At 41.2% G+C, this 26,349-nt stretch overlaps 1 protein-coding gene across 1 annotated transcript in view; it reads left to right on the top strand.

Annotated features, from left to right (window-relative positions):
* The window catches only part of IQCB1 (IQ motif containing B1), a 71,014-nt gene extending 66,317 nt beyond the window's left edge, over positions 1-4,697 (top strand). The window contains exons 14-15 of the mRNA XM_030801842.1: positions 1,749-1,905; positions 3,889-4,697. Of these exons, the coding sequence (XP_030657702.1) occupies positions 1,749-1,905; positions 3,889-4,118 (387 nt within the window). The 3' untranslated portion in view covers positions 4,119-4,697. The remainder of the gene's footprint in view (positions 1-1,748; positions 1,906-3,888) is intronic.
* The last annotated feature ends 21,652 nt before the right edge of the window (positions 4,698-26,349 follow it).

Raw genomic sequence — 26,349 nt, 5'->3', positions numbered from 1 at the left:
CATGTGTTTATTGGCCATTTCTTTATCTTTTTTGCAGAAATGTCTGTTCAAGTCATTTGTTTATTTTTTTTTCCCACAGGGTTATATTTTGTTCATTTTTTAATCAGGTTTTTTTGTAGAGTTTTAGGAGTTCTTTATACATTATAGAGATTAATCCCTTAGATATATGATTTGCAAACATTTTTTGCCATTCTGTGGACTGCCAGTTAACTTTCTTGATAGTGATCTTTGGTGCACCAAAGTTTTTAATTTTGATGAGTTCATTTTGTCTATTTTTTTTTTCCTATGCTTTGGTGTCACATGAAGAAATCATCACCAAAATCCATGTCATGATGCTCTTCCTGTGTTTTCTTCTAGGAGTTTTACAGTTTTAGCTCTTATGTTTAGGTCTTTGATATCTCTTTTTTTAATACACTATATGTAGTTCTGATGCATGCTCCTGTTTTTCTTTTTTTAAAGTGCTTCTTGGCCGGGCACGGTGGCTCACGCTTGTAATCCCAGCACTTTGGGAGGCCGAGGCGGGCGGATCATGAGGTCAGGAGATCGAGACCACGGTGAAACCCCGTCTCTACTAAAAATACAAAAAAATTAGCCAGGCGTGGTGGTGGGCGCCTGTAGTCCCAGCTACTCGGAGAGGCTGAGGCAGGAGAATGGTGTGAATCCGGGAGGCGGAGCTTGCAGTGAGCCAAGATTGCGCCACTGCACTCCAGCCTGGGTGACAGAGCGAGACTCCGTCTCAAAAAAAAAAAAATAAAGTGCTTCTTTAGCCATACTCTAGTGCAGCTGTTTAAGATCCTGTGGCTGAGAAGTAAGGTTTTAGTGGAACAGGGTCATATCCAGGATCAGGAACAGGAATATTTGAGAAAGCTGTGGTGTTAGGTTCTTTATTACCTCCAAAGTTAAGATTATTTCATCCTTGCCCAAACTAATCAGTTAAGTTCCCCTTAAATTAGCTGACTAGCCAAAAGAACACATGGTCCTTTGGATGATTTTGTCCCTTGTTCTGTGAATCCAGAAGCAGTTACAACATATGGCTTGGATAAGTTTGGGAGTGAGAATGGGATAAGAAGTAAAACAAAGAAACAAAGGGATTGGCCTTGTTACACCTGTTATAGGCCAGGGTCTTTTTTTTTTTTTTTTTTTTTTTTTAGACAGAGCCTTGCTCTGTTGCCTAGGCTGGAGTGCAATGGCGCAATCTCGGCTCACTGCAAACTCTGCCTCCCAGGTTCAAGTAATTCTCCCGCCTCAGCCTCCTGAGTAGCTGGGATTACAGGCACCCACCATCATGCCTGGCTAATTTTTGTAGAGATAGGTTTTCACCATGTTGGCCAGGCTGGTCTTGAACTCCTGACCTCAGGTGATCCACCCACCTTGGCCTCCCAGAGTGCTGGGATTACAGGCGTGAGCCACCACACCCGGCCCCAGGCCAGTGTCTTTACCAAACCATTTGTAATTTTTCACTGTGATCTCTCAATCTTATCTCTTCTCCCATAATTCCACAGTGTCTGAGAAAGTAAAGTATGGGCGCATACAAAAAAGAAAGACAAAAAACTTCTGCACCATTATTTTTATCTAAAACTTTTAACAGACTGTTTAATACTTGCATAAGAGTACAAGATAGACATCAATCGTAAGATTCAATTGATAAAATGAGAGACAGCTAAGCAGTCTAAAACCTCTGCTGAGTGGTTGGGTACTTTGATACCTGTGTCCTCTCTGTGACAAGTTTTTCTGTCCTGTGTTTCCAGGGCTCTCCAATGTCAGATGTGGTCAGTAGGGAGCTCCATGCCCAAGCTCAAGAACGACTGCAACACTACTTTATGGGCAGGGCCCTAGAAGAGCGAGCCCAGCAGCACAGAGAAGCTCTGACGGCACAGATCAGCACCAACATTGAACAGCTAATGAGTATGTGCTCATTTTACTTTCGTTCTCTAAAAGGAACAACCTATGCGAGGTTTGTGACATCCAAAACCTTCAGAAGGAAACCATTAGTAAGCATCTTTAGCTCATCCCCTAACCTCAGGAAATTTCTACATAGATCAGACCAGCACACAATGTTTTCAAATGATGCGGATTTTATAACCTCCTTCTTACCTGTTTCCCCAAGCCTTGCCATCATTCATATGTGTCACCCCAAAGTTATTAATTTCAGATGCTGAGCCCTACTAGCCATCTTTTACTATGTAATCTGAAAAGCTTTTGGTCATATTTTATAAGTAGATGATGACAATAGTTAGAGTGCCATTCACTTGTAGAGCATTTTATAATTTTTTTTTAATTATTATTTTGAGACGGAGTCTCGCTCTGTTGCCAGGCTGGAGTGCAGTGGTGTGATCTTAGGCTTACTGCAACCTCCACCTCCCAGGTTCAAGCGATTCTCCTGCCTCAGCCTCCCTGAGTAGCTGGGACTACAGGTGTGCACCACCACGCCCAGCTAATTTTTGTAGTTTTAGTAGAGACGGAGTTTCACTGTGTTGGCCAGGATGGTCTCGATCTCTTGACCTTGTGACCTGACTACCTTGGCCTCCCAAAGTGCTGGGATTATAGGCATGAGCCACCGCGCCTGGCCTATAATTTTTAATGAAGCACTTTACAAAAATTAATTCATCATAACCACTGATCCATTTAATGAGAGATCCCATCCATGAAGCCCCTGTGTTTCAGTCAGCCTCTTGGATTTCTTTGGTGTATGTAAACAGAAAGGACCAGTGTTTTCTATCTAATGGCCACTACTTGGGAATTTTATATTTTTAAATCGGATAAATGGCTGAAACTGAGCCTCTCATCTATAGGTTGAGGTTCTATTAAAGTTTCTGTTCTTTAAATAAACCATCTTGGCTGGGCGAGGTGGTTCACACCTCTAATCCCAGCACTTTGGGAGGCTGAAGTGGGCAGATCAAGAGATCAGGAGTTCGAGACCAGCATGACCAACATGGAGAAACCCCATCTCTACTGAAAATACAAAAATTAGCTGGGCATGGTGGCAGGTGCCTGTAATCCCAGCTACTCAGGAGGCTGAGGCAGGAGAATTGCTTGAACCCGGGAGGCGGAGGTTGTAGTAAGCAGAGATCGCGCCATTGCACTCCAGCCTAGGTGACAGAGTGAGACTCTGTCTCAAAAAATAATTAAAAAAAAAAAAACCATCTTACAAAAATCTACATCTTTTTTAATTCCTTTAAACACAGAAATGTCCGGGCGAGGTGGCTCACGCCTGTAATCCCAACATTTTGGGAGGCGGAGGTAGGTGGATCATCTGAGGTCAGGAGTTCGAGACCAGCCTGACCAACATGGTGAAACCCCCGTCTCTACTAAAAATACAAAATTAGCTGGGCATGGTGGCGCACGCCTGTAATCCCAGCTACTCAGGAGGCTGAGGTAGGAGAATCACTTGAACCCAGGATGCGGAGGTTGCAGTGAGCCGAGATCGCATCATGGCATTCCAGCCTGGGCAACAAGAGCAAAACTCAATCTCAAAAAAAAAAACAGAAATGGGCCGAATATGTTGACACATAGCTGTAATCCCAACACTTAGGGAAGCTGAGGCAGAAGAATTGCTTGAGTCCACGAGTTTGAGACCAGCCTGGGCAGCATAGTAAGATCTCTACAAAAAAAGAAAAAACATTAGCTGGGTATGGTGGCAAAATCCCAGGTACTTAGGAAGCTGAGGTGGGAGAATCACTTGAGCCCAGGAGGTTGAGGCTGCAGTGAACCGTGATCACGCTACTGCACTCCAGCTTGGGCAATAGAGCAAGACCCTTTCTCAAAAGTAATACATTCAGAGTTGGAAAGCTGTTTCTGCCTACAAAGTTACAGCTCTGTAGCTTCCAAGTTTCTACCTGCTTGGCATAGGACTCTTCTGCTCATCTGTTTATTTTCTGTCCACTACAGAGGCACCAAGTCTGAAGGAGGCAGAAGGGAAAGAACCTGAGCTCTTCCTAAGTAGATCCAGGCCTGTGGCAGCCAAGGCCAAGCAGGCCCATCTCACAACCCTGAAGTACATACAAGCACCCTGGTGGAAGAAGCTTGGAGAAGAATCTGGAGATGAGATTGATGTTCCAAAGGGTGAGCTTAGTATAGAATTAGAAACTTTATTCATTGGTGGAACCAAACCACCTTAGTGAGTTACCCTAAGAATTGACACAAATCTCATATTTTAGGAAATTATATTGGTTCTGCCTCTGGCATGCTGGTAGACTAGGGCCATCCTAACTTATTATTTTCCAGAGGTTCTCCTCCAGACAAGACCTGCAGTAAGCAAAGAGTTATATTCTACCTCTCTCTCAATTTTCTTTTTCTTTTCTCTGCATCCTCATCCTTGGCCACACACAGATTTGTGTGGCTTTTATTGTAGAACTAAACTTAGCATAGTGTTCTGTTGTTTACATGAAGTGTGCTTTTCTTTGGTTTCTGCTGTTTTCCAACTAAAGATTTTTTTCTAAATAAATATTTTCAACAATTGATTTGAAAAATTGGTCAGGATTATTTCAACTTTTCACATTTGTTATCTGAAATTCCTATTTCCTGTTAACATAGGAGGTGTGTGCAGACTTTATTAATGTGGGGAAAAGAAATGCTCAATTGAAGGACATTTCCCTGTTTTCTATAAAGCAATGGTTGAACTCATTTTCTATTTTGTTATTTCTAAAAGGAACTACATACCAAAAAAATTTAATCTTTCTGTTAAACTATGAGAACTATATAATGTACTGTTTCCCTTTTTGTCTTTTCTCCTAGGAATCTCAGAGCTAAATATAATGTTTAATTTTTGTTATAATCCTAGGTACTTTTATGATTATTTGGTTCCAACCTAATACTTTTCAGTTTCCCTGTTTACTTTAAATATGTTTTAATACCATAACACTGAAGCCACTTCAATTTGTGTTTGTAACAATATGGAATTTAAGTTAAAATCAATTAACAAAATCATGACTCCATATCATAAAGAATCTGGAAGATGCTCTTTGTAAAATGAGTGAAAATACCAGTATTTCTGGATGTAAAGACCAAATTGTATAATGTTATGCAATCTCTAATGTTAACTTTAGTAAAATTCTAGTCAAAATTCCTATATTTGTACGTATAATTGGAAAAGAAATGTAGAAAAATTATGTAAGAGTGTTGCTCCCAATTTAGCAAAGAAAATGCCAGATAGTCTAGAACAATAATTTTTCTTGAGCCCATTAGATAGCTGAGGACTCAAGCCAACCATGTAAACTGGGATAGGAGTCTGTATCTGTGAAATGAAGTATTTCATCTATAGTACAGCACAAGAGAAAAGTGGCTAGGTAAGAAGAAATCAAATAAAATTTTAGCAAATTCTTAAAGGCCAGGTGTGGGCTAGCATGTCTATTTAGAATATCTAAGAGCCACAGACATAAGAAGTTGGGCCTCTACCAAATGCTCACAAGAAAGATTGAGAGTTAAGGCCAGGCACAGTGCCTCACTCCTATAATTCCAGCATTTTGGGAGGCTGAGGCAGGTGGATTTCTTGAGCCCAGGAGTTCAAGGCCAGCCTGGTCAACATGGTGAGACCCTGTCTCTACTAAAAATAAAAAAATTAGCTGGATGTGATGGCATGTGCCTGTAGTCCCAGCTACTCAGGGGGCTGAGGCAGGAAGATTGCTCGAGTCTAGGAGGCAGAGGTTGCAGTGAGCTGAGATTGTGCCACTGTACTGCAGCCAAGGCAACAGAGTGAGATCCTGTCAAAAAAAAAAAACGGTTGGGAGCAAGGCAAGAGGCCTGAAGAAGACCTTCATGGTACAGGCAAGCATGAAGTGATAGGCTGCTACTGGGTGACATAGGCAAAGTCCCCACTTCCCCTTTTAAAAGTCTTAAGCTGCTAGAGCAAGGGCAGTGAACTCTCTTACCTTTAAGGCTCAGGCAAGATTCCATTGCATGTAAGGAAGGAATGAGGGAAGGATAGGAAACACTAGCCCCAGACACAAGCAAAGATCCAGTTTCGCTGAGGTAGAGGTAAAAACAAAAATGCTTCATCACCTAGCAGAGGGAAAAGAAATCGTCTTGGGCCCCAAAACCCCATATCAATACAAAAGAGAGATCTGCTAGTGATGGGGAGGAATCTCCTACCCAAGACCAACCACAGACACAAGGCATTTTGGCTTTTCTGGGACATATGAATAGGAACCCTGAGAAAGTCTTACCTTCAACCACAGGCAGAAGAGACAACCTAAGATTTAAGATAGATTGGGACAACACCCCTATCCTAACAATGATCCTGGCACCAGGTAATAAACAAGAGCAGTTTACCACTAGGATAGGAAAAAGTGCGTGGAGAGAGACCTCTGGAGACAAAGGAATACAGAGATGGCTCAACATGGAGAGTGGAGCAAGAACACAAAAAGCCTCCCAGAACCCACCTTAAGCACAGGTAACAGCAGCTAAAAAAGGAATTTGAAGACTATGATGCTGTGTTAAGCTGTTCTTGCATTGTTATAAAGAAATATCTGAGACTGGGTAATTTTTAAAGAGAAGAGACTTAACTGGCTCATGGCTCTGCAGGCTTTATAGGAAACATGGTGCTGGCATCTGCTTGGCTTCTAGGGAGGCCTCAAGAAGCTTACAATCATGGCAGAAGGTGAAGGAGGAATAGGCACATCCCATGATGAAAGCAGGAGCAAGCAGAGAGAGAGTGGTGGGAGGAGGTGCCACACACCTTTAAATGACCAGATCGCACAAGAACGCACTATCATGAAGACAGCACCAAGCCAGGAAGGATCTGCCCCCATGATCCAAACACCTCCCACCAGGCCTTACCTCCAGCATTGGGGATTACAATTCAACATGAGATTTGGGCAGGGAAAAATAGCCAAACTATATCAGATAATGTTTGGCTATGATGAGTTGTTGCAAACCCTAGAGCAACCATTGAAATAATAATAAAAAAGAGGTATAAGATAATAGTGAAGATATAATGGAATTGTAAAATAACTAGCAAAAGGATAGTTTTTAATCCAATTATATCAATAACACTAAATGTAAATAACCTTGATTTTGACTTTGGGAATCTATTACTAAGCAGATAAATGGGAGATAAGAAATGTTGCTTTCTAAACTTGTCCTGGCCCCTCTATGCTCTCTTTAAATTACATTTGCAAACTGGCCTTTTATCTCATTAGCTCATCATTTGCTTATAGTTCCTTATCATACTCACAAAGTGAAATCTTTTTTCCTGAAAGAGTCCTTACTCGCATACTAAAGTTCATTAGAACTTTTCACTCTGCCAAGTTTCTGCAGGTGATAGGTTTACAAATAGTTTCACTACTTGATGCAGTTTGTCAGTTTTCTAATTTCCTTGCATGTGTTTCCAGCCTATGCTTGCTGCCTAGTCACAAAGCTGGCACCACATATTGTAGGGTTTTCTTTCATGGAAACATCCCATATCTAACTACCAATTTTAGTTTTGATTATAGCTATATCACAAACCACCCTAAAACTTAGTACTTTAAGACAACAACTGTTCCATCCAAGGCAGAGTAACAGAGACCATATTTGCCCTCCCGCCTGAAAAACACAAAAGCAAACAAATAATTTATGAAACAACAGTTTTAAAGACACTGAACATCAAACAATGAAGAAATGTCTCTACAGGAAATGAGTGAGTGAAACCAATTATTGCCACAGCTTAAAGCCAGGAGAAAATAGGTCATGGTGCATTTTTCCCGATTTCTGCTTTCCAGTTAACTTTCTACACTCACACTATAAGTATCCTCCATCTCACATTTCTTTTATATTCTTAGAGGCAAGGGACTTCACATATAATACTGTGATCCCCTGTATCTCTCTAGAATGTTTTAAGAAGCTTTCTTTATCATTTCATATGTCCTCCTTCCACTGATGATTATCCCATTCATACTGATGAAGAAATCGGGCATTGAGACATAGGGATTTTGCTCCAGTCACTACAGCCAAATTAATGTTTGAGTGGAAAGACACTGAGTAAAGTGCTCAGACGTGACCTAAGACAACATTCTAGGAGTCAGGGTGCTGACAATGGTAAACTCAGATTTCCCTTCTCTTTCTGACACATTCTCCAGCCAAAGCAACGTACCCAGAAAGTTTTTTTTTTCCTGTCTTACGCTGTCTCTGCTAACTTTTCCCAGCTGAGTCCTTTTCTGCACCAAGGTTTGACAATCACTCGCCAAACAAAACCTACCTCTGCTTCTCTTCCTTCTCCTCCTCAGTACCCCGAAGTTTTCATGGCAATGACAAATCTAGGGATTGCCTGTTAAAACCAAGAGACAGTAGATGGGTTTTGTTTTCGTCTAAGGAGAGACTCCAGTTATGGTGAAAACCAGAAACAGGGAAGAAGGAACAACAGGTGGCAGACAGGTAAGGAGTGTTCTCTAAGTATGAAGGCAAAGGGCACAGGACACTCAAGACATCTGTGTGAGAGACTGCAAGTGTACAAAGAGACTGTGTGTATATGTGATAAGAGTGTGCTATCATTTTCTTCCTCTTGCTTTGTCTCATTCACTGTCTGTATTACTGCTGGACAAAAATCATAGAACTAGGCCCCCAGGAATTTATGTTCGGATCCTTATGCCTTCTTCCTCAAGCAGTGAGGCTACTATCTATAAAGACTGCTATCCTCTTTACCAGTCTCTCTCTCTCTCTTGATCTCTCTCTTGCTCTCTCTCTTTGGATCTTAACCCTGAGGGTCTGGAGATGGGTCTGAGCTCATTGTCCTGCTGTCTCCTGCATCTCCTTGCCTAAGCACTAAGGCTATGCTGGCTGGCTGGTTCCATTCTTTTTCATTTTAGTTTGCTCTCACTGGTGGTTTGATAATAGTGGGATGAACACCAGAGCCTAGGACTAGTGGGTGGTAGGCTGCAGCCTTCTTTCTGACACCAGGAATTTGCAGCTTGTAAAGACCTTAATGTCTCTATGCACTCATTTCTAAACTGCAGACAGATGCAACCTTTAAAACATCCAATGTGGAGATTGTTGCCTCTTTTAATTTTAGAGAAAGGATAGTCCTCAATCAATTTTGATTTCAAGAAGATAGTTCTTAATATCTAATAGAACTTAATGGCAAAGTCCACTCTCTAGTTTAATCCTTTGAGAAGACGGGGAAACTAACTGGACAGCAACTTTACCCCCCCGGAATCATTTTATAATTATGCATTTCAAGTTTAGATAGTATCTATTGACTTTCTGCTATAGATAAGGAAATTAGCCTGCTCATGGCTTCTAACCTTCTTTCTCCCTTTAGACTTTTATTTTTTTAATTCTAATAACATTTATATTCTGTTCTATTACCTTAACTTCCACAATTATTCAGTCTCCATTTTACATTGAAATCGATTCAGTCCTCACTATCAGTCTTTTACGATTTCTTCTCAATTTCTAAGTATTTTTATTCACCTCTTGGTTATCTGGATTTTGTGGCCAAAATTCTGTCAAGGAAGATTTATGAGTATTGTATTTCTTGAGTGTTTACATATTTAAGAATGGCTGTCTTTGAGCTTTACAGTTAAAATGACGACTTGACTGGACATAACATTTTAGGATCACACTTTAGGGTCATTATTTTCCTCCGAATTGTGTAGACATCACACCACTATTTTCTGTCACTGAAAGATGCTATGGAGAAATCTGCATGCAACCCAGAGTAGTTTAGTTTCTCTCTCTCTCTTTCTCTCTTTCTCTCTCTCTCCCTCCCTCCCCCCCCCCCCTTTCCTGTTCTTTCAGATTAAGGGACAGCATACATAAAGTGCACTTATATGTAAAAATATGTAAAAATGACTCCTTCAAAGTTAGCATCTTTTGGTTTAAAATTCATTATCAAATCTCTTTGAAGACTGGTAAATGCCTCATTATTTTCTTTAGCCTGAACAGTGTGCCAGCTTTTCTTTTTCTTTCTTTGTGAATACGGTTTTCATCTTTCTTGGCTGCTCTCTGTAGATTCCCAATATTTCTTAATTTCAGTATAATTCCTCAAATATTTTTGAGCACTTATCATGTCCCAGTGACTGTGCCAGGTGCTGGGAACTCAAAGAAAGTAATAAAGGACTCTCAGGAAGCTCTCTCAGGAAGCTCTTTGTCTAGAGGGAGAGAGAGAGAGAGAGAGAAGAGGGGATGATAATGATACAGCCTTGTTACTGGCATTGAAAGCCAGTACCAAGGCTGGTTTGGAACAGAATAGAGAACCCAGAAATAAATAAAACAATGGAACAGAACAGAGAACCCAGAAATAAATCCACACATTTACAATTTAACTCATTTTTTCCCAACTTTTATTTTAGATATGGGGGTACATGTACAGGTTTTTTAGAAGGGTATATTGCACTCAGGTAATAAGCATAATAATAGGTAGATTTTTTTTTTTTTTTTTTTTTTTTTTTTTTTTTTTTTTATACGGAGTCTTGCTCTGTCGCCCAGGCTGGAGTGCAGTGGCTCGATCTCGGCTCACTGCAAGCTCCGCCTCCCGGGTTCACGCCATTCTCCTACCTCAGCCTCTCCGAGTAGCTGGGACTACAGGCGCCCGCCACCACGCCCGGCTAATTTTTTGTATTTTTTTTTTTTTTTTTTTTTTTTTTTTTTTTTGAGACGGAGTCTCGCTCTGTCGCCCAGGCTGGAGTGCAGTGGCGCAGTCTCGGCTCACTGCAAGCTCCGCCTCCCAGGTTCACGCCATTCTCCTGCCTCAGCCTCTCCGAGTAGCTGGGACTACAGGCGCCCGCCACCACGCCCGGCTAATTTTTTGTATTTTTAGTAGAGACGGGGTTTCACTGTGGTCTCGATCTCCTGACCTCGTGATCCGCCCGCCTCGGCCTCCCAAAGTGCTGGGATTACAAGCGTGAGCCACCGCGCCCGGCTTGTATTTTTTTTTTTTATTTTTTAGTAGAGACGGGGTTTCACCGTGGTCTCGATCTCCTGACCTAGTGATCCGCCCACCTCGGCCTCCCAAAGTGCTGGGATTACAGGCGTGAGCCACCGCGCCCGGCCTAATAATAGGTAGATTTTTTACCTATGCCTTTCTTCCTCCCCTCTCTAGTAGTCTGCAGTGTCTATTGTTCCCATGTTTATGTCTATGGGTGTTCAATGTTTAGCTCTGTTAAAAGAAAAACTTCAGCCAAATTAAATTTAAAGGAGTTTAATTGAGCAATGAACAATTCACGAATCGGGCAGCCTCCTGAGCCGAAGTAGGCTCTGAGACTCAGGTGCAGCCCCTTGGTGGAAGAAGATTTATTGACAGAAAAAGGAAAGCGATAACAGAAAATGGAAGTGAGGTACAGAAGCAGCTAGATTGGTTACAGCTCGGTGTTTGTCTTATTTGAACACAGTTTGAACAGTTGGCTACATTTGATTGGCCAAAATTCAGTGATTGGTACAAGTGTAGGCTACCATCTGTTTACACCGCCATTTGTTATAGTTCACAATGTACAGAGAAACCTTTAGGCTGAACTTAAAATATGTAAGGAGGCAGCTTTAGGCTAAACTTGATTTAATAGCTCCCACTTATAAGAAAATGTGATATTTTGTTTTCTGTTCCTACGTTAATTCACTTAAGATTATGGTCTCCAGCTTCATCCATGTTGCTGCAAAGGATATGATTTCATTCTTTTATGGACACACATTTAACTCATTTTTGACAAAGGTGCCAAGAACATACATTGGGAAAAGAACAAACTCTTCAATAAATGGTACTGGGAAAACTGGATATTCATGTGCAGCATGAAACTAGGACCCTATCTTTTGCCACATACAAAAATCAAATCAAAAATCAAAATAGATTAAAGACTTATTTCTCTTTTTTTTTTTTTTTTTTTTTGAGATGGAGTCTCACTCTGTTGTCCAGGCTGGAGTGCAGTGGTGTGATTTTGGCTCACTGCAACCTTCACCTCCAGGGTTCAAGCTATTCTCCTGCCTCAGCCTTCTGAGTAACTGGGATTACAGGTGCCCACCACCAAGCCCGATTAATTTTTGTATTTTTGGTAGAGATGAGGTTTCACCATGTTGGCCAGGCTGGTCTCAAACTCCTGATCTCAAGTGATCCGCCCACTTCAGCCTCCCAAAGTGCTGAGATTACAGGCGTGAGCCACCGCACCTGGCTTAAAGACTTAATTCTAAGACATGAAACTACTAGAAGAAAACATTGGGGAAGTACTCCAGGACATTGGTCTGGGCAAAAATTTGAGTATGACCTCAAAAGCATAGGCAACCAAAGCAAAAATAGTTTTACTTTTTTTTTTTTTTTTTTTTTTTAAGACAGAGTTTCATTCTTGTTGCCCAGGCTGGAGTGCAATGGCCTGATCTTGGCTCACCATAACCTCCGCCTCCTGGGTTTGAGCAATTCTCCTACCTCAGCCTCTCGAGTAGCTGGGATTACAGGCACGTGCCACCACGCCTGGCTAATTTTTTGTATTTTTAGTAGAGATGCGGTTTCTCCGTGTTGGTCAGACTGGTCTCAAACTCCCAACCTTAGGTGATCCACCTGCCTCGGCCTCCTAAAGTGCTGGGATTACAGGTGTAAGCCACCATACCCAGTCAGTTTTACTTTTTTTACCCAAGATGGTGGATTAGAAACTTTCAGTATGCCTCAGCCATTTGGAAATAGCAAAATAGTGCATAAACTCAGTGCTGGGTGTGGTGGCTCATGCCTGTAATCCCAGCACTTTGGGAGGCCGAGGCGGGCAGATCACTTGAGGTCAGGAGTTTGAGACCAGCCTGGCCAACATGGTGAAACCCTGTTTCCATTAAAAATACAAAAATTAGCTGGGCATGGTAGCGCATGTCTGTAGTCCCAGCTACTGGGGAGGCTGAGGCAGGAGAATTGCCTGAACCTGGGAGGCGAAGTTTGCAATGAGCAGAGATCGCGCCACTGCACTCCAGCCTGGGCGACAGAGCAAGACTCCGTCTCAGAAGAAACAATAATAATAATAATAATAATAATAAACTCTGGGAAGAAAATGGGAATTCATCAGAATAGTGAAGGACACCCCAGACCCTGAGGAGGAGAAGATTAAGCAGCCCCTATGATGGCATTCAGCTGATAAAGTGAGTGAAGCCCCAGTACATGAAAGAGGCAGCCAATCCCAATCTTCCTATATTTCTTAACTTCCTGCTAGTGATCTGTGCAATCCAGGCCAAGGGAAAGCATCCTGTTTCCTCCAAGCCCAGGAGCGAGCTTAGGGAGAGGCTGAGAGACAGAGAGGGAGAGACACTGGAAAAAGCTGCAGACGTTTTCCCAGACCTAAGACTGAAAGGAGGACGCCATTTTTAATCTGGGCTCATACAAAGTCATTGTTTGGCGTCCTGGCAACAGCAGCCAGTGCAGACATTTTAGTCTCAGGCTAGAGATTGCTCTGGAGTAGGGGAAAGACCCCCCACAGCTAGAACTGTGCTTGCTCTGGAGTGGGGGAAGAAACCCCACAGCCAGAATTGAGCAGTGAGTGTAAGAGCACCCCAGCAGTAGGTACTGAAATTAGGTTCTCTTCCATCGCAGGACTGGAGTGGGAGGAGAATTGCTGAAGCCAAGGCTTCTCCTGGGTAGGGTGACTTACAGCCAGGGATAGCTTTGTGACCTGCAACCAGTCTATGTGTGTCATTACTGAGTGCCTTAGCATACTCCCTTGGTCAGTTTGGGAGCGAGTGCCCCACGTGCTCCTAGGGGAGAGAGGAAGTTGGACCCCTACTCGCCTGGACATCCAACTCTTGGCATGGACCACCCTTCAGGGTGGGGAAAATGCAGCCCACCAAAGCCTCCCTTGGATTGACAGAAATGAAAGTGCAGTGCCAGCCACTGAAGGAGGCAACACCAAAGCTCTTAGAGACTTGGAGAAGGGGTTATCTCTTGCACCCTGCCCCCATCACCGGTGCACTGCTACAGATGTGGCAGCAACACTTTCTATTGTGGCCCCAGAAGCATGGGCTGAAAGAGGCACTTCTCAGGCTTCTCCAGGGGCTCCACTCCTACCAAATACCAGCTACACTGGGGAAGGACGTTTTTCACCCTTTTCTGTACCCTCTCTCCCATCAAGGGTGAGCATGCAGAGTAAGAACCTCTTAGTGGCTTTTACTCTCAAGCACTATCTATTGGTCTGCAGCTTGAATTATACCACCAAACAAAAATATATTGCTACATCAAGCAACTTTTGAGAAAGTCACTGTACAAATCTGTCTGCAACCAAGGAACCTATACAGAGCCCTGGCCCTTTGAAAGCATCCAGAAATGAAGCCTGTCATATACAACATACACCACAGTCATACCCTCAAGGGAAAAAAAGAATAAAAAGTTAAAAAGCCTCACCTCATCAAAAAGCTTCAGCTTCACTCACTTTATCAGCTGAATGCCATCATAGTGGCTGCTTAACCACTTTCTCCCCTTATGCACTATTTTGCCATTTCCAAGTGGCTGAGGCACCCTGAAATCCTCTAAGCCACCATCTTGAGTAAAAAAAGTAAAACTCTGTTTGCTTTGGTTGCCTGTGCTTTTCAGGTCTTACTCAACAAACGAGAAATAAAATCCTTCTCAGACAGGTAATTGCTAAGTGAATTTATCACCAATCTGTAAGAGATGCTTAAGGAAGTTCTAAACATGAAAATGAAAGAATGATACTCACTACCATAACAGCACACATAGGCACATAGCCCACGTATAAAGCAACTACATAAGCAAAACTACAAATCAAGTAGCTAATAACAGTATGACAAACAAAATCTCACATATTAATATTAACTCTGAATGTAAACAAATTAAATCCTCCACTTAAAAGACATAGAGTGGGAAATTGAATTTAGAAAAATGCCCATCTTTCTGCTGCCTTCAATAAATTCATGTCACGTGTATTGATACCCATAGGATCCAAGTAAAGGGAGGGAAAAAGGTCTATCACACAAATGAAAAAAAGGAGCAGGGGTTGCTATTCTTGTATCAGATAAAACAGACTTCAAAACAACAGTTAAAAAAGAATAAAGGGCATTACATAATTCAATTCAACGAGAAGATTTAACTATCCTAAATATGTATGCACCCAACATTGAAGCACCCAGCTTTATGAAATAAGTACTTTTAGACTTACAAAAAGATTTAGACACTTACACAATAATAGTGGTGTATCCCACTGACAGAAACAAATGAAAATAGAGACACAACACTTCAAAACCTCTGAGATGTGGCAAGAGCAATGTTAAGAGGAAAGTTTATAGTGCTAAAAACCAACATCAAGATAGAAAGATCTCAAATTAACAATCTAACATCATGCCTAAAGGAACTAGAAAAACAAGAGTAAACTAATCCCAAAGGTGGCAAAAGAAAGTAAGCAACTAAACTCAGAGCAGAACTAAATGCAATTAAGACCAAAAAAACCGTACAAAGGATCAATGAAACAAAAAGTTCTTTTTTAAAATAATAAACAAGATTGACAGACTGCTTTAGATTAACAAAGAAAAAAGAAGATCCAAATAAAATCAGAAATGACAAAGGTGACATTATAACCAATCCCACTGAAATACAAAAGATCCTCTGCGACTATTATGAACACATCTATGTGCACAAACTAGAAAATCTAAAGGGAAAGAATAAATACCTGGAAACACACAACCTCCCAAGAATAAATCAGGAAGAAATCAAAACCTTGAACATACATATAATAAGCTCTGAAGTCGAATCAGTAAGAAAAAACCTACCAACCAAAAAAGTCCCGAACCAGATGAATTAACAGCGAAATTCCACCAGATATACAAAGAAGAGCTGCTATTAATCTTACTGGAAATATTCCAAAAAACTGAGGAGAAAGGATCCCTCCCTAACTCGTTCTATAAACCGGTATCATGCTGATATAAAAATCTGGCAATGTCACAACAAAAAAAGAAAACTGCAGGCCGATATTCTTAGTGAACATAAACACAAAATTCCTCAACAAAATACTAGCAAATTGAATCCAACAGCACAGCAGAAAGTTAATTCACCGCAATCAAGTGGGCTTTATTCCTTGGATGCAAGGTTAATTCAGCGTATGCAAATCAATAAATGTGACCCACCACATAAACAGAATTAAAAACGAAAACCATATGATTATTTCAATCGATGCAGAAAATGCATTTGATAAAATCCAACATCTCTTCATGATAAACACACTCAACAAACTAGACATAGAAGGGACACACCTCAAAATAATAAGAGCCATCTACTAAAAACCCATAACCAACATCATACTGAAGGGGCAAAAGCTGGAAGTATTTTCCCTAAGAACCAGAACAAGACAAAGATGTTCACGCTCACCACCTGTATTTGACATAGAGCTGGAAGTCCTAGCCAGAGCAATCAGGCAAGAGAAAGAAAAGGCATCCTGACAGGAAAAGAGGAAGTCAAATTATCTCTCTTTGCTAGTGATATGATTCTATACCTAGAAAACCCTAAAGACTCTACCAAAAGACCCCTAGACCTGATGAACGACTTCAGTAGAGTTTCAGAACACAAAATCAACATACAAAAATCAGTAGCATTTCTATACACTGATAACTCTCAAGCTGAGAGCCAAATCAAGAACACAATCTCATTTACAATATCTACAAAAATAAAATAAAATTTGTAGGAATACATCTGACCAAGGAGGTGAAATATTTCTATAAGGAGAACTACAAAACACTGCTGAAAGAAATCATAGATAACACAAGCAAATGGAAAAACATTCCATGCTCATGGATTGGAAGAATCATTTCATTAATATTTTCATAATGCCGAAACCAATCCACGGATTCAATGCTATTTCTAACAAATGACCAAGGCCATTTTTCACAGTTCTAGAAAAAAACTGTTATAAAATTCATATGGAACCAAAAAAGAGCCCGAATAGCCAAAGCAATTTTGAGCACCAAGAACAAAGTCAGAGGTATCACATTACCCGACTTCAAATGATACTACAAAGCTAGAGTAATCAAAACAATGGTATTGGTACAAAAACAGACACAGAGACCAATGGAACAGAATAGAGAATGGAAAAAAACCTTAGACAAGTTTATATTTTAACTAAGTTTATTTGAGCAAAGAAAAACAAAACAGAGCAAAACAAAACAAAGGAAAGCAAAATAAAACAAGAATGATTTGTGAATCTGGCAGCCCTCCAAGCTAGAGCGGATTGAGAGAATGCCCATCAATAACATTATGACATGAGTTATAGGAAATGAAAGTGCAAAGCAGAGACAACTTAATTGATTACAATTTAACTGGTTAATTGGTTACAGAGCTTCCTGCAATCAACTAAAGCTCAGCTGCTATAGTTAAACTCCATATTGGTTTGGCATGTTAGACTTAGTGTAGGATCCGAGTCCAAATCAGTGGTCTCTCATAAATTTTATTTAACAGAAGACATGATGACTAAATGTAATGTGCTATCCTGGATGAGATTCTACAACAGAAAAAAAAGACGGTAGGTAAAAACTAAGGAAATCTGAATAACGTATGGACATTGGTTAATTTTAAAAGTTACATAAACTTATGGTTAAATACATAATATTTAAAGCAAAGTAATATGTTTACTGCATCTGTATGGGGGAAATTGTGTGTGTGTGTGTGTGTGTCTGTGTGTGTGTGTTCCTGCACAACTCTCCACATTCAATGAAGGCGTACTGATAGCTTGAAATCAGACGTGGTGAGATGGTGGGAATGGTAATATCACAGAAATAAGTAAACAGTACAAGTCCAAAATTTTTCCCTGCAGTAACATTTCTCCTGGTTGCTAAACGCTTACCAGCATACCACTAGCTATAACCCATCTAAATAAAAGTTCTTTGGGTTCCTCATTAATAGTTAAGTGCTTGAGAGCTGCCAATCAAAGATAATCATTTCAGCATTTGTCTTTTATAGCTGGTCCCCTGCCTAGCCTATTGAGAATGTAATAGTATGCTATTTATAGATCCTTCATTAAATCATCCTACCTGACCCTTCCCAGGAACCTAAAGATAACAATAACAATACTACTACTAATAAATAATTTTTAACATTTGTTTTGTGATATGTACCAGATTCTGTGCTGAGAATTTTACGGTCATTATCTTATTTAATCCTCACAACAACCCTTTAAAATAGGAACATTGATAATTTCCATTTTACAAATGTAAAAAATAAGATGAGAAACATAAAATGGTCCAAGGTTAAGCCCATTTTATATAACTCTAAAATGAACTGCTTATTCATTTCATTTAATCATTCATTCACTCACCCACTCTTTTCGTACTTGGGATATGTGTAGACATTTAATTCTTTGTATGCAAATGGTCCATCCACCTTATGGAGGCCCTCTTGAGGGCCGGAATAGTGCCCTATAACTTTTTCTAGTCCTCTTATTATGTACTCTGAGATGCTCAATTAGCTAAATGACTGAGTTCTCAGTGTTTGACCAAGAATCTATTATATCAGAGATATTAAACTCTAAAATACATCTATTCATTCAATGAACATCTATAAGCATTTATAAGGTAAAAGACACTGTAATAGATGCAGAAAACAGGTAAGAGTCTCTGCTAGTGGAGGTTTCATCGCAGTAGAAGAGATAAACATTTAAAAAATAAATGTGTATGTGATGACTATTATTTTGCAGGTAGGCATTTTTGTGTGAGAGTCATTAGCTTAGTCCTGGAGATGTTCAGAGGAAACACCTCAAAGAATGAACTGATGGATGAACTGACAGATGAAGGAGTAGAATGGGAATGTTCCAGGCAGAGGGAATGAAAAAAGTATTGTATCTGTTAAACCAGTTTATAATTTAGGAGGCACTCAGTAACTATTTGTTAAGAGTGGATTTGTCTAGCACACATGCAAAAGTGTACTTGCCCTGCCATTCAGATATCCAAACAATTTTAAGTACTCTGAATTTTCATATAATATACTCAAAATAATAAAAAATAAGCAGAATAGAAATACAAATAAAAATAAGTTAAATGAATTAATATGGAATGAATAAATTGGTTTCACAGAATGCCCATATATGACATAGAGAAGACAAGAGAGTTGAGGCAAGGTCCTCGATGGCCATCTCTAGAATACGCACCCCTCAGTGCCACACAGGCATAAAGAGGAAGTCACATATCTTAATGGAAAAGAATTTTCCAGGGTTAGGAGAAAACACCTGTTTCCTACAAAAGTTTTATAAGTCATCTCGTTACTAAATCTATGAATTATGCAGCCTTCATTTATATTAATCAGCCTGTATTTCTTGTGCCTGTCAGCTGAATTAAAATCTGTGTGAAGGATAGGACTGAGAAGGTTGGTTATCTGGAGGGTTGGGAGGAATAGGGCAGGAGGCAGAGGTTCAGGCTGAATTCTCTTCTGGGGTCAAAAGCGGGTCTGTAAACAGCTGGCTATACAAAACCTGTTGACAACTTGGTTTTGACTCTAGGTTGAATACACTTTCCTAAACAATGTGCTTAGGAACCTAAAGTAGTAAATCTAGAAAATATCCCAAATGTTAAAGATCTCCTGATAAAGATCAAGGGGAGTGTATTGAACAGGACACATCTAGGACAAGGTTAGAGACATTTAGGGAATCCGTAGACTTTCTCACAATATCTGCTCTACATGCAAATCTTCACATCTACTAGTTGTATCAGCAATAGTGGGGAGTGTTTTTAAATCCTGGTGATGTTCTTTGTTAGGGTAAACCTTAGTGGAACACTCCATGGAAGTGCTTGTAAAGCATATCTGAGATGTCAGTTTGATATGTAATTTGAGTTACAGTGGCCTCTTTGTGCTGGTATATTAACCCATTAAATAGATCTATGTCCTGAAGAAACTCTATAGTACTTGAGAGCTCCCCAAAGAGGGGCCTGCCACCTATCTCCTAAGATACATGATAATAACTTTCCTCACTTTGATGGCCTAGAGAAATCCTCCTCACAAAGCCTGCTTTCAGGACTGTGATTCTTTCTTAGATCCTGGATCAAGAATAAGCCACACCAGTGTCTGGCACAAGGTCTGTGCTAAGTACTTGTTGAATGAATGCTGAGTAACAGCTTTCTGGTCACACCTCCTAGGAATTTTCTTTGATTTTAGATTTTAGATTCCTTATGCCCCTTGCTCTAGGTGCTCCAGGATGGGAAAGTCACCATTGCTCCTCATATGATTTCTTCATTTATTATAAATGCTCAGTAATGATTCATAGAGTAATAGTGCCTGAGTTCTTATGGAATGAATGCTGCTGCTGCTTCTCCATAGTTCCATTCCCTTTGAAAAGTGGAAATGGCATATGGATCCAAGCATAGAGACCGAGCCCACCTATCTGGGCCTTCTCTGACACATTGCTCATCATGGATGGATTTCAGAGTTTCATTCCTGGCTCCATGAGCTCCATAATGACCCAGAGTCTGCTGATTCTGTCAGGGAAGACTCTTGGAGTTAGCAGATGCCTTGATTTTAGAGCCTAGCCAACTCTAGGCCCTTCAGTCAAATAGCTGTGACATCTCTAGCTCCTGTAGACATGGAGTTTTAACAGGGATTTCTTCATCTATCAGAAAAGGAGTTCCCAGCTGGAAACCATGCTTGGGAGGCAATCCTTGCCATTCTTCATGCAAGGATGGCTGGCTCCTTTAGCTCTCCGGCTCCCTGATATGACAGCATTCCTGCTCAGCCCTCCCTACCTTTGGGCAAACTATAGTGATGCTTGAGGATGCTCAGTGGGAGCTGAAAGACAAGCATTGAGGTCTTAACACCAAGGCAGGAGCAGGAGTCTCTGATGCTTCTGAGAAACCTGGAACCATGACATCTATTCATTCTACATCTTCAGCCTTCCTAAGGCTCGACCTGCCATGCTCACTCCTCATTCCAAAATTAATCAAGCAGGAGGCAAGGAAGCACCTTGCCTGCAGCTCCACAGACAGAACAGAGCCCCAAATCTCAATCACCTGTACCTCAGAAATGGACTACATACAGGGACCTGCAGAGACCAAAGGCCTAGAGCTGGGCAGGAAAATACACATCAAGGGCTTCTGTACATTCTAAGTTTTGAGAAGTTCAAGAGGATGAAACAAAAATCATCAGGCCTTGCCTCAGTTTCCCTAAAGCTAGCCCAGTTCTCTGTAAGCCTAGTGCCTAATTAGGAGGGCCGGCATTCCAGAGAGGAAAGTCAGGAGAACAAAAACCCAAATTCCCCTAGAAAGCTTCATCTGGCATCTGTTTCTAGGAGTCAATTGGTTTGAGGGACGGTTATCAACTGTAACATGGAGACAAATGGTCTGAAATCTATCTCATGTCATATTGGCCTCCTTTGAATACCAGAACAGAGCCCACACAATTCACAGAGCAGCAGTTCCTCTGTCCTGAGCACTGATGGGTCCCCAGTTCATATCTGCTGCAGCTGCATTCTGCAGGTAGATCCTAGTCAAGAAAAGGGTACCAGTGTGTGACCAGGTATCTCCACATTTTCCAGAGGAGATACCCATGATTCACAGAACTTATCTTTTGAAGTGCCACCATCATGCTGCCTAACTTCATGCTTAAAGCACCTGACTTTTCAAACTTCAGAGCCTGTCTCCAAAAAATAAAGGATGGAATCATTGGTTTGGCTCTGGACCTGATTAGGAAGAAATAGAGAACTGATGCAGCCAGTAGTGCCAGATTCTGTGGGAGAATGCTCTGCTAAATGATTCCATCACCTACTTTTGGAAGCCCTTTGTTGGCTGTAGATTTTGCCTATTGTGTGACAGGAATTTTTCTTATCCCTGATAAGTGCCTTAAAATAAACCTGAGCTTCCTCAATTTTGAGCAAGTCTCTCAAGGGACTTCTCAGCTGAGGCTGTGTCTGAATTCAGTAAACCTCCCAAGTAGGCCTCAACTTGCTTAGAACCATGATACTGAAGCTGAATCATTTCTAACTAGCTTCGATTAGAGGTGGTTGAGGAAGTATCTATTCTGGAAATATGCTGCCTTAAGACAAGCCCAAACCATCAAAATGGAAAATTTTGAAAATTATGAAAAGAGGGACAAATAGCCTAGTTCCTTTGCATAAGCCATTCCACTACATTTGATGCCCTTCCTGCCACATCTCCCCTGCCCCACCCTGCCCCCATATGCCCATATGTTCACCCTCTTCCAAACCTTTAATCCAGAGCAATTTCTAAGAGGCAATTCTTTAAAGCACATAACACTCTGACTAATCCTTCCATCTGTAATGCCTTGAGCTTCTGTACAACATATGTTTTTCTTTTGAACTTACCTGTATACTGCTTAGAAGTTATTTTAAGGCATTGTGTGTTTCTGTATATATGTGTATATAAATATGTACATATATAATAATCTATAACTGGATTGCAAACATCTTGAAAATAAAGGCAACATTTTCTTCTTTATTATGTCCAATAGAGCACTAGTTGTGTGTCCTATACCCAGTGGTTGACCAATGAACTCCTTTTCCCGTTTTCGGAGATAATTCACTGAGGAACAGGTTGTAAGCTTGCTTCCAGTAGCTATAGTCCTAAGGCTGCCAGGACCCTATAACTCCCAAAATGCTAAGTTTGCTGCCCTGAAAAATAGTAATTCCTCTTTGGAGAGTTCCCATTGCAAATGAGAAAGAGGAAAGGAAGAAAAGATCACAGCAGACTCAAGTGTCTGGAGAGGTAAGGTCACCCTGTGGGCAGTGAGCAGAACACCAGGCAGTGCAGTGTAGTGTTTACATGTCAGAATCTCTGAATACGAATCATGGCTCCACCATTTTACTGAGGATAAAGAGCCTAATCTACATGTAAGGGATTGATGCCTAGCAGCATGAAGTTAACATAACATAAGTTATCTATAAGTCTCTTAGTTTCTGGGAGAGCTGCCAAATTGTGTTGTCTAGTATGATGTCTGATATGAATTTGGGCATTTGAGTTGAATCAGGGGAAGTGTTATGGGGCTGGAGTGGCCCATGATCCAACTTTCAGGTGCCTACTTGGGTGCAGGAACAAAGATGTGCTGCTCTGGCTGGAGATAGCCAGCATGAGTGAGGTGCTGCTTGGTAAGTAAATCTCTGTAGCCCTCACTGAATAAGCTGCATTGTCTCTGGTGAGGCAGGTGAACTCTCTGTTCTAAGTCAGTCATGATGACCCCACAGATAACTATTTGGCCATCATAAGAATAAAACTACTGAATTCTACTGCAGGAAACTGAAATAAATAGAGATGAGTTCAGGGACACAGGAAAGGTTAAGGAGCTACAGAGATAACATAAGGGGGCACCTAGATGGTCTCAGGGCATGTATAGCAATTTGGGTTCTATTCTCAAGAGATTGCAGTTGATTATCTCACTACAGGTCCTTTCCTCCCACCCTGAATTCCCCTGCCTTTAGTTCTGAGCTCCAGGGACCTCTAGCTAATCCATTATCTCCTTCTCTTTTTCCCCTAAATTGCCTTGTAATTATGCTCTTTTATGATTCCACTTTCCTCTCCAAAACTCCCCTGGCTGCCCCTGGTCCCAAGGGCAGTGGTTCCAACGACTCCTAGAAACAGATGCCACTGGATAGTGCCTTACAATAAACTTGAACTCCTTCAATTTTGAACTAGTCTCTCAAGGGACAGATGTCCCTGCTATCTTTTAGGCATCCTGGACCCTGGTTGTGACCACTAATCCAGCCCTGGTGTTTTTTTGTCCCTAGTGGTGTTCTGGCACTTCAGAGATGTCAGATTCAGCCCTACTGACATGGCTTGGCACCCATGGAAGCCTGCCAGGAAGGAAAAATGCAGCTGAAGATTGCTGCATCTATGCCCCAGCACAGGGGTCCCCAACTCCCAGACCACGGACCGGTACCAGTCCGTGGCCTGTTAGGAACCAGGCCGCACAGCAGGAGGTGTGCAGCGGACGATGGAGCATTTCTGCCCGAGCTCCGCCTCCTGTCATATCAGCTGCCGCGTTAGATTCTCAAAGGGGCGCGAACCCTACTGTGAACTGCTCACGCAAGGACTCTAGGTTGCACGCTTCTTATGAGACTCTAACTAATGCCAGATAATCTGAGGTGGAAGAGTTTCATCCTGAAACCACCCCCTACCCCGCCACCTGCCCCTTCCGTCTTCCATGAAACCAGTCCCTGGTTTCAAAAAGGATGGGGACCACTGCCCCAGCATATTCAGAAGCCCAGGTCAAAGGAGATCCAGGAATTTGCTCTTCCAGTCATCACCTCCTTGTCCCCTTCCAGAATGTGCATTTCCTCTGTATTGCTGATAGCAATAATCTCTGGCCCCTCCTACTGCTTCCTGTCCAGCACCAGCCCCTACTCTTGTGGATAATCTACAGTACAAGCATGGGGGTGGGGCTTAAATTCTAGTAGTCTTGCCAGCTTTTTGGTTTCCTGGCATATGAAGGCCAAGGAATTCAGAAAAATTATCTTTCTTAGGCTTGGGCTATGTGGTGTTTGGTACACTCTGGATCCTTCTGGGAATTTTGCTCATGTAGAGAAATACAACAGATAAGGACCCAGGGCAGGGTAAGTATACAGAGATATTTTCATACAAAATCCAAATCTCACAGTTAAGGTTCATCTTCACCCTAGAGAATCCTGATTAATGCGGATTTTTTGTTTAATGACTGTATGTAAAACTAATTCTAGAGACCAGCTATGTGAGAGACACACACATTATTAGGGAGCAGTGTCAGCTGTTGATGCGATCTGCTGGGCATCTCAGTCCTGAACAGCTGCAGTTGATATTCAGCAACATTCTGTTGCGCATTGAAGTCCTGGAGAGCCTGCAGAAGATGTTCTAAGCCCTGGCTCATGTCGGGCTTTGGAAGGGCTAGGGCTCTAACTGCGCTATTAGTTTCAGTGGCCCTGCCATGGAGCCATCACTTGATTGCCTACCCTGATTTTACCTCTTTCTCGTTATAGGCCCCATGAAGCTGCCCTGAAAATAGATACTTCTGTCAACAATATCTTTGGGTAGAGTAAATATGGAGACAGAAAAGTGTAATGACAAAGGTAATCACAGTTAAACTACAAAAAGACCTTTTTTTCTTTTTTTCTCTTTTCTTTTTTTTTAGACCTGAATTAGCTGGGAAACATTTCATCTGTTCCTATGCTCTGTATAGATTGTATAGCATAGGAAATATCTGTTCCTTGAAAGCTTATCTTAGTCTGGGATGCTATAACAATATCATAGACTAGGTGGCTTATAAACAACAGAAATTTATTTCCCATAATTTTGGAGTTTGAGAAGTCTAAGATTAAGGCACTGGTAGATTAGGTGTTGCGTGAGGGCTCACTTCATGGCTCACAGACGCCATCTTCTCATTCATCCTCACATGGCAAAAGAGGCAAGGGAGCTAAGTGCAGTAGCTCATGCCTCTAATCCTAGCACTTTGGGAGGCCGAGGCAGGTGTATTGCTTGAGTCCAAGAGTTAAAGACCAGCCTGGGCAACATGGCAAAATCCAATCTCTACAAAAAAAAAAACCCACAAAAATTAGCTGGGCATGGTGGGCGTACACTTGTAGTCTCAACTACTCTGGAGGCTGAGGTGAGATGATCACCTAAGCCCTGGAAGTTGAGGTTGCAGTGAGCCGAAATTATGCCACTGCACTCCAGCCCAAGAGTGAAACCCTGTCTCAAAAAACAAAAAAAAAGACAAGGGAGCACTCTGGGGTCTCTTTTATAAGGGCACTAATCTCATTCATGAGGTCTCTACCTTCATGACCTAATTATCTCCCAAAGGCCCTAACCCCTCATACTATAAAATTGACAGGACATCAGCATATGAATTTTGCCGGGAACACAAATATTCAGTCTATAACAAAGCCCCAAAAGCAATTGCCTGAAAAACTGTCTGGATTGTATACTTTTCTTCTGAGATTAACAACTTTTAAATGTTTTTTTTTCTAGAAGTTGTCAAATTCCTCTACTTTTTCTTGAGTCAAATTTGGAAATATATGTATACACATACATTCCTTTATTTTTTGGCACAGTTTTAGATTTACAGACACATTGAGCAGACAGACAGAGTTTTATATATTCATCTCATCCTCCCCCCACTTCCCACCTCTCAGCAGTTTCCCCTATTATTACCATGTTTATTACATTTGATGAACCAATATTGAGACATTATCATTAACTAAAGTCCACAGTTCACATTAAAATTTACTCTTTATGTTATACAGTTCTATGGAGTTTGACAAATGCACAATACCACATATCCACCACTGCAGTATCATACAAAATAGTTTCTCTCCCTTAAAATATTCTCTCCATTCCATATATTAATCCTTCTTTGCCCCTTCCCAACCCCATCCATGACAGCCACTGATTTTCTTTTACTGTTTCTATAGTTTTGCCTCTTTCAAAATGTCATATTGCTGGACCACACAGTATATAGCCTTTTCAGACTGATTTCTTTCACTTAACAATATGCATTTAACATTCCTCCATGTCTTTTCA

This window comes from Nomascus leucogenys, chromosome 21 (genome assembly GCF_006542625.1).
Source record: "Nomascus leucogenys isolate Asia chromosome 21, Asia_NLE_v1, whole genome shotgun sequence".
NCBI classification, from domain to species: domain Eukaryota; kingdom Metazoa; phylum Chordata; class Mammalia; order Primates; family Hylobatidae; genus Nomascus; species Nomascus leucogenys.
Note: the sequence above shows the minus strand (reverse complement) of the source record. Positions and strands in the feature narration are given on the sequence as shown.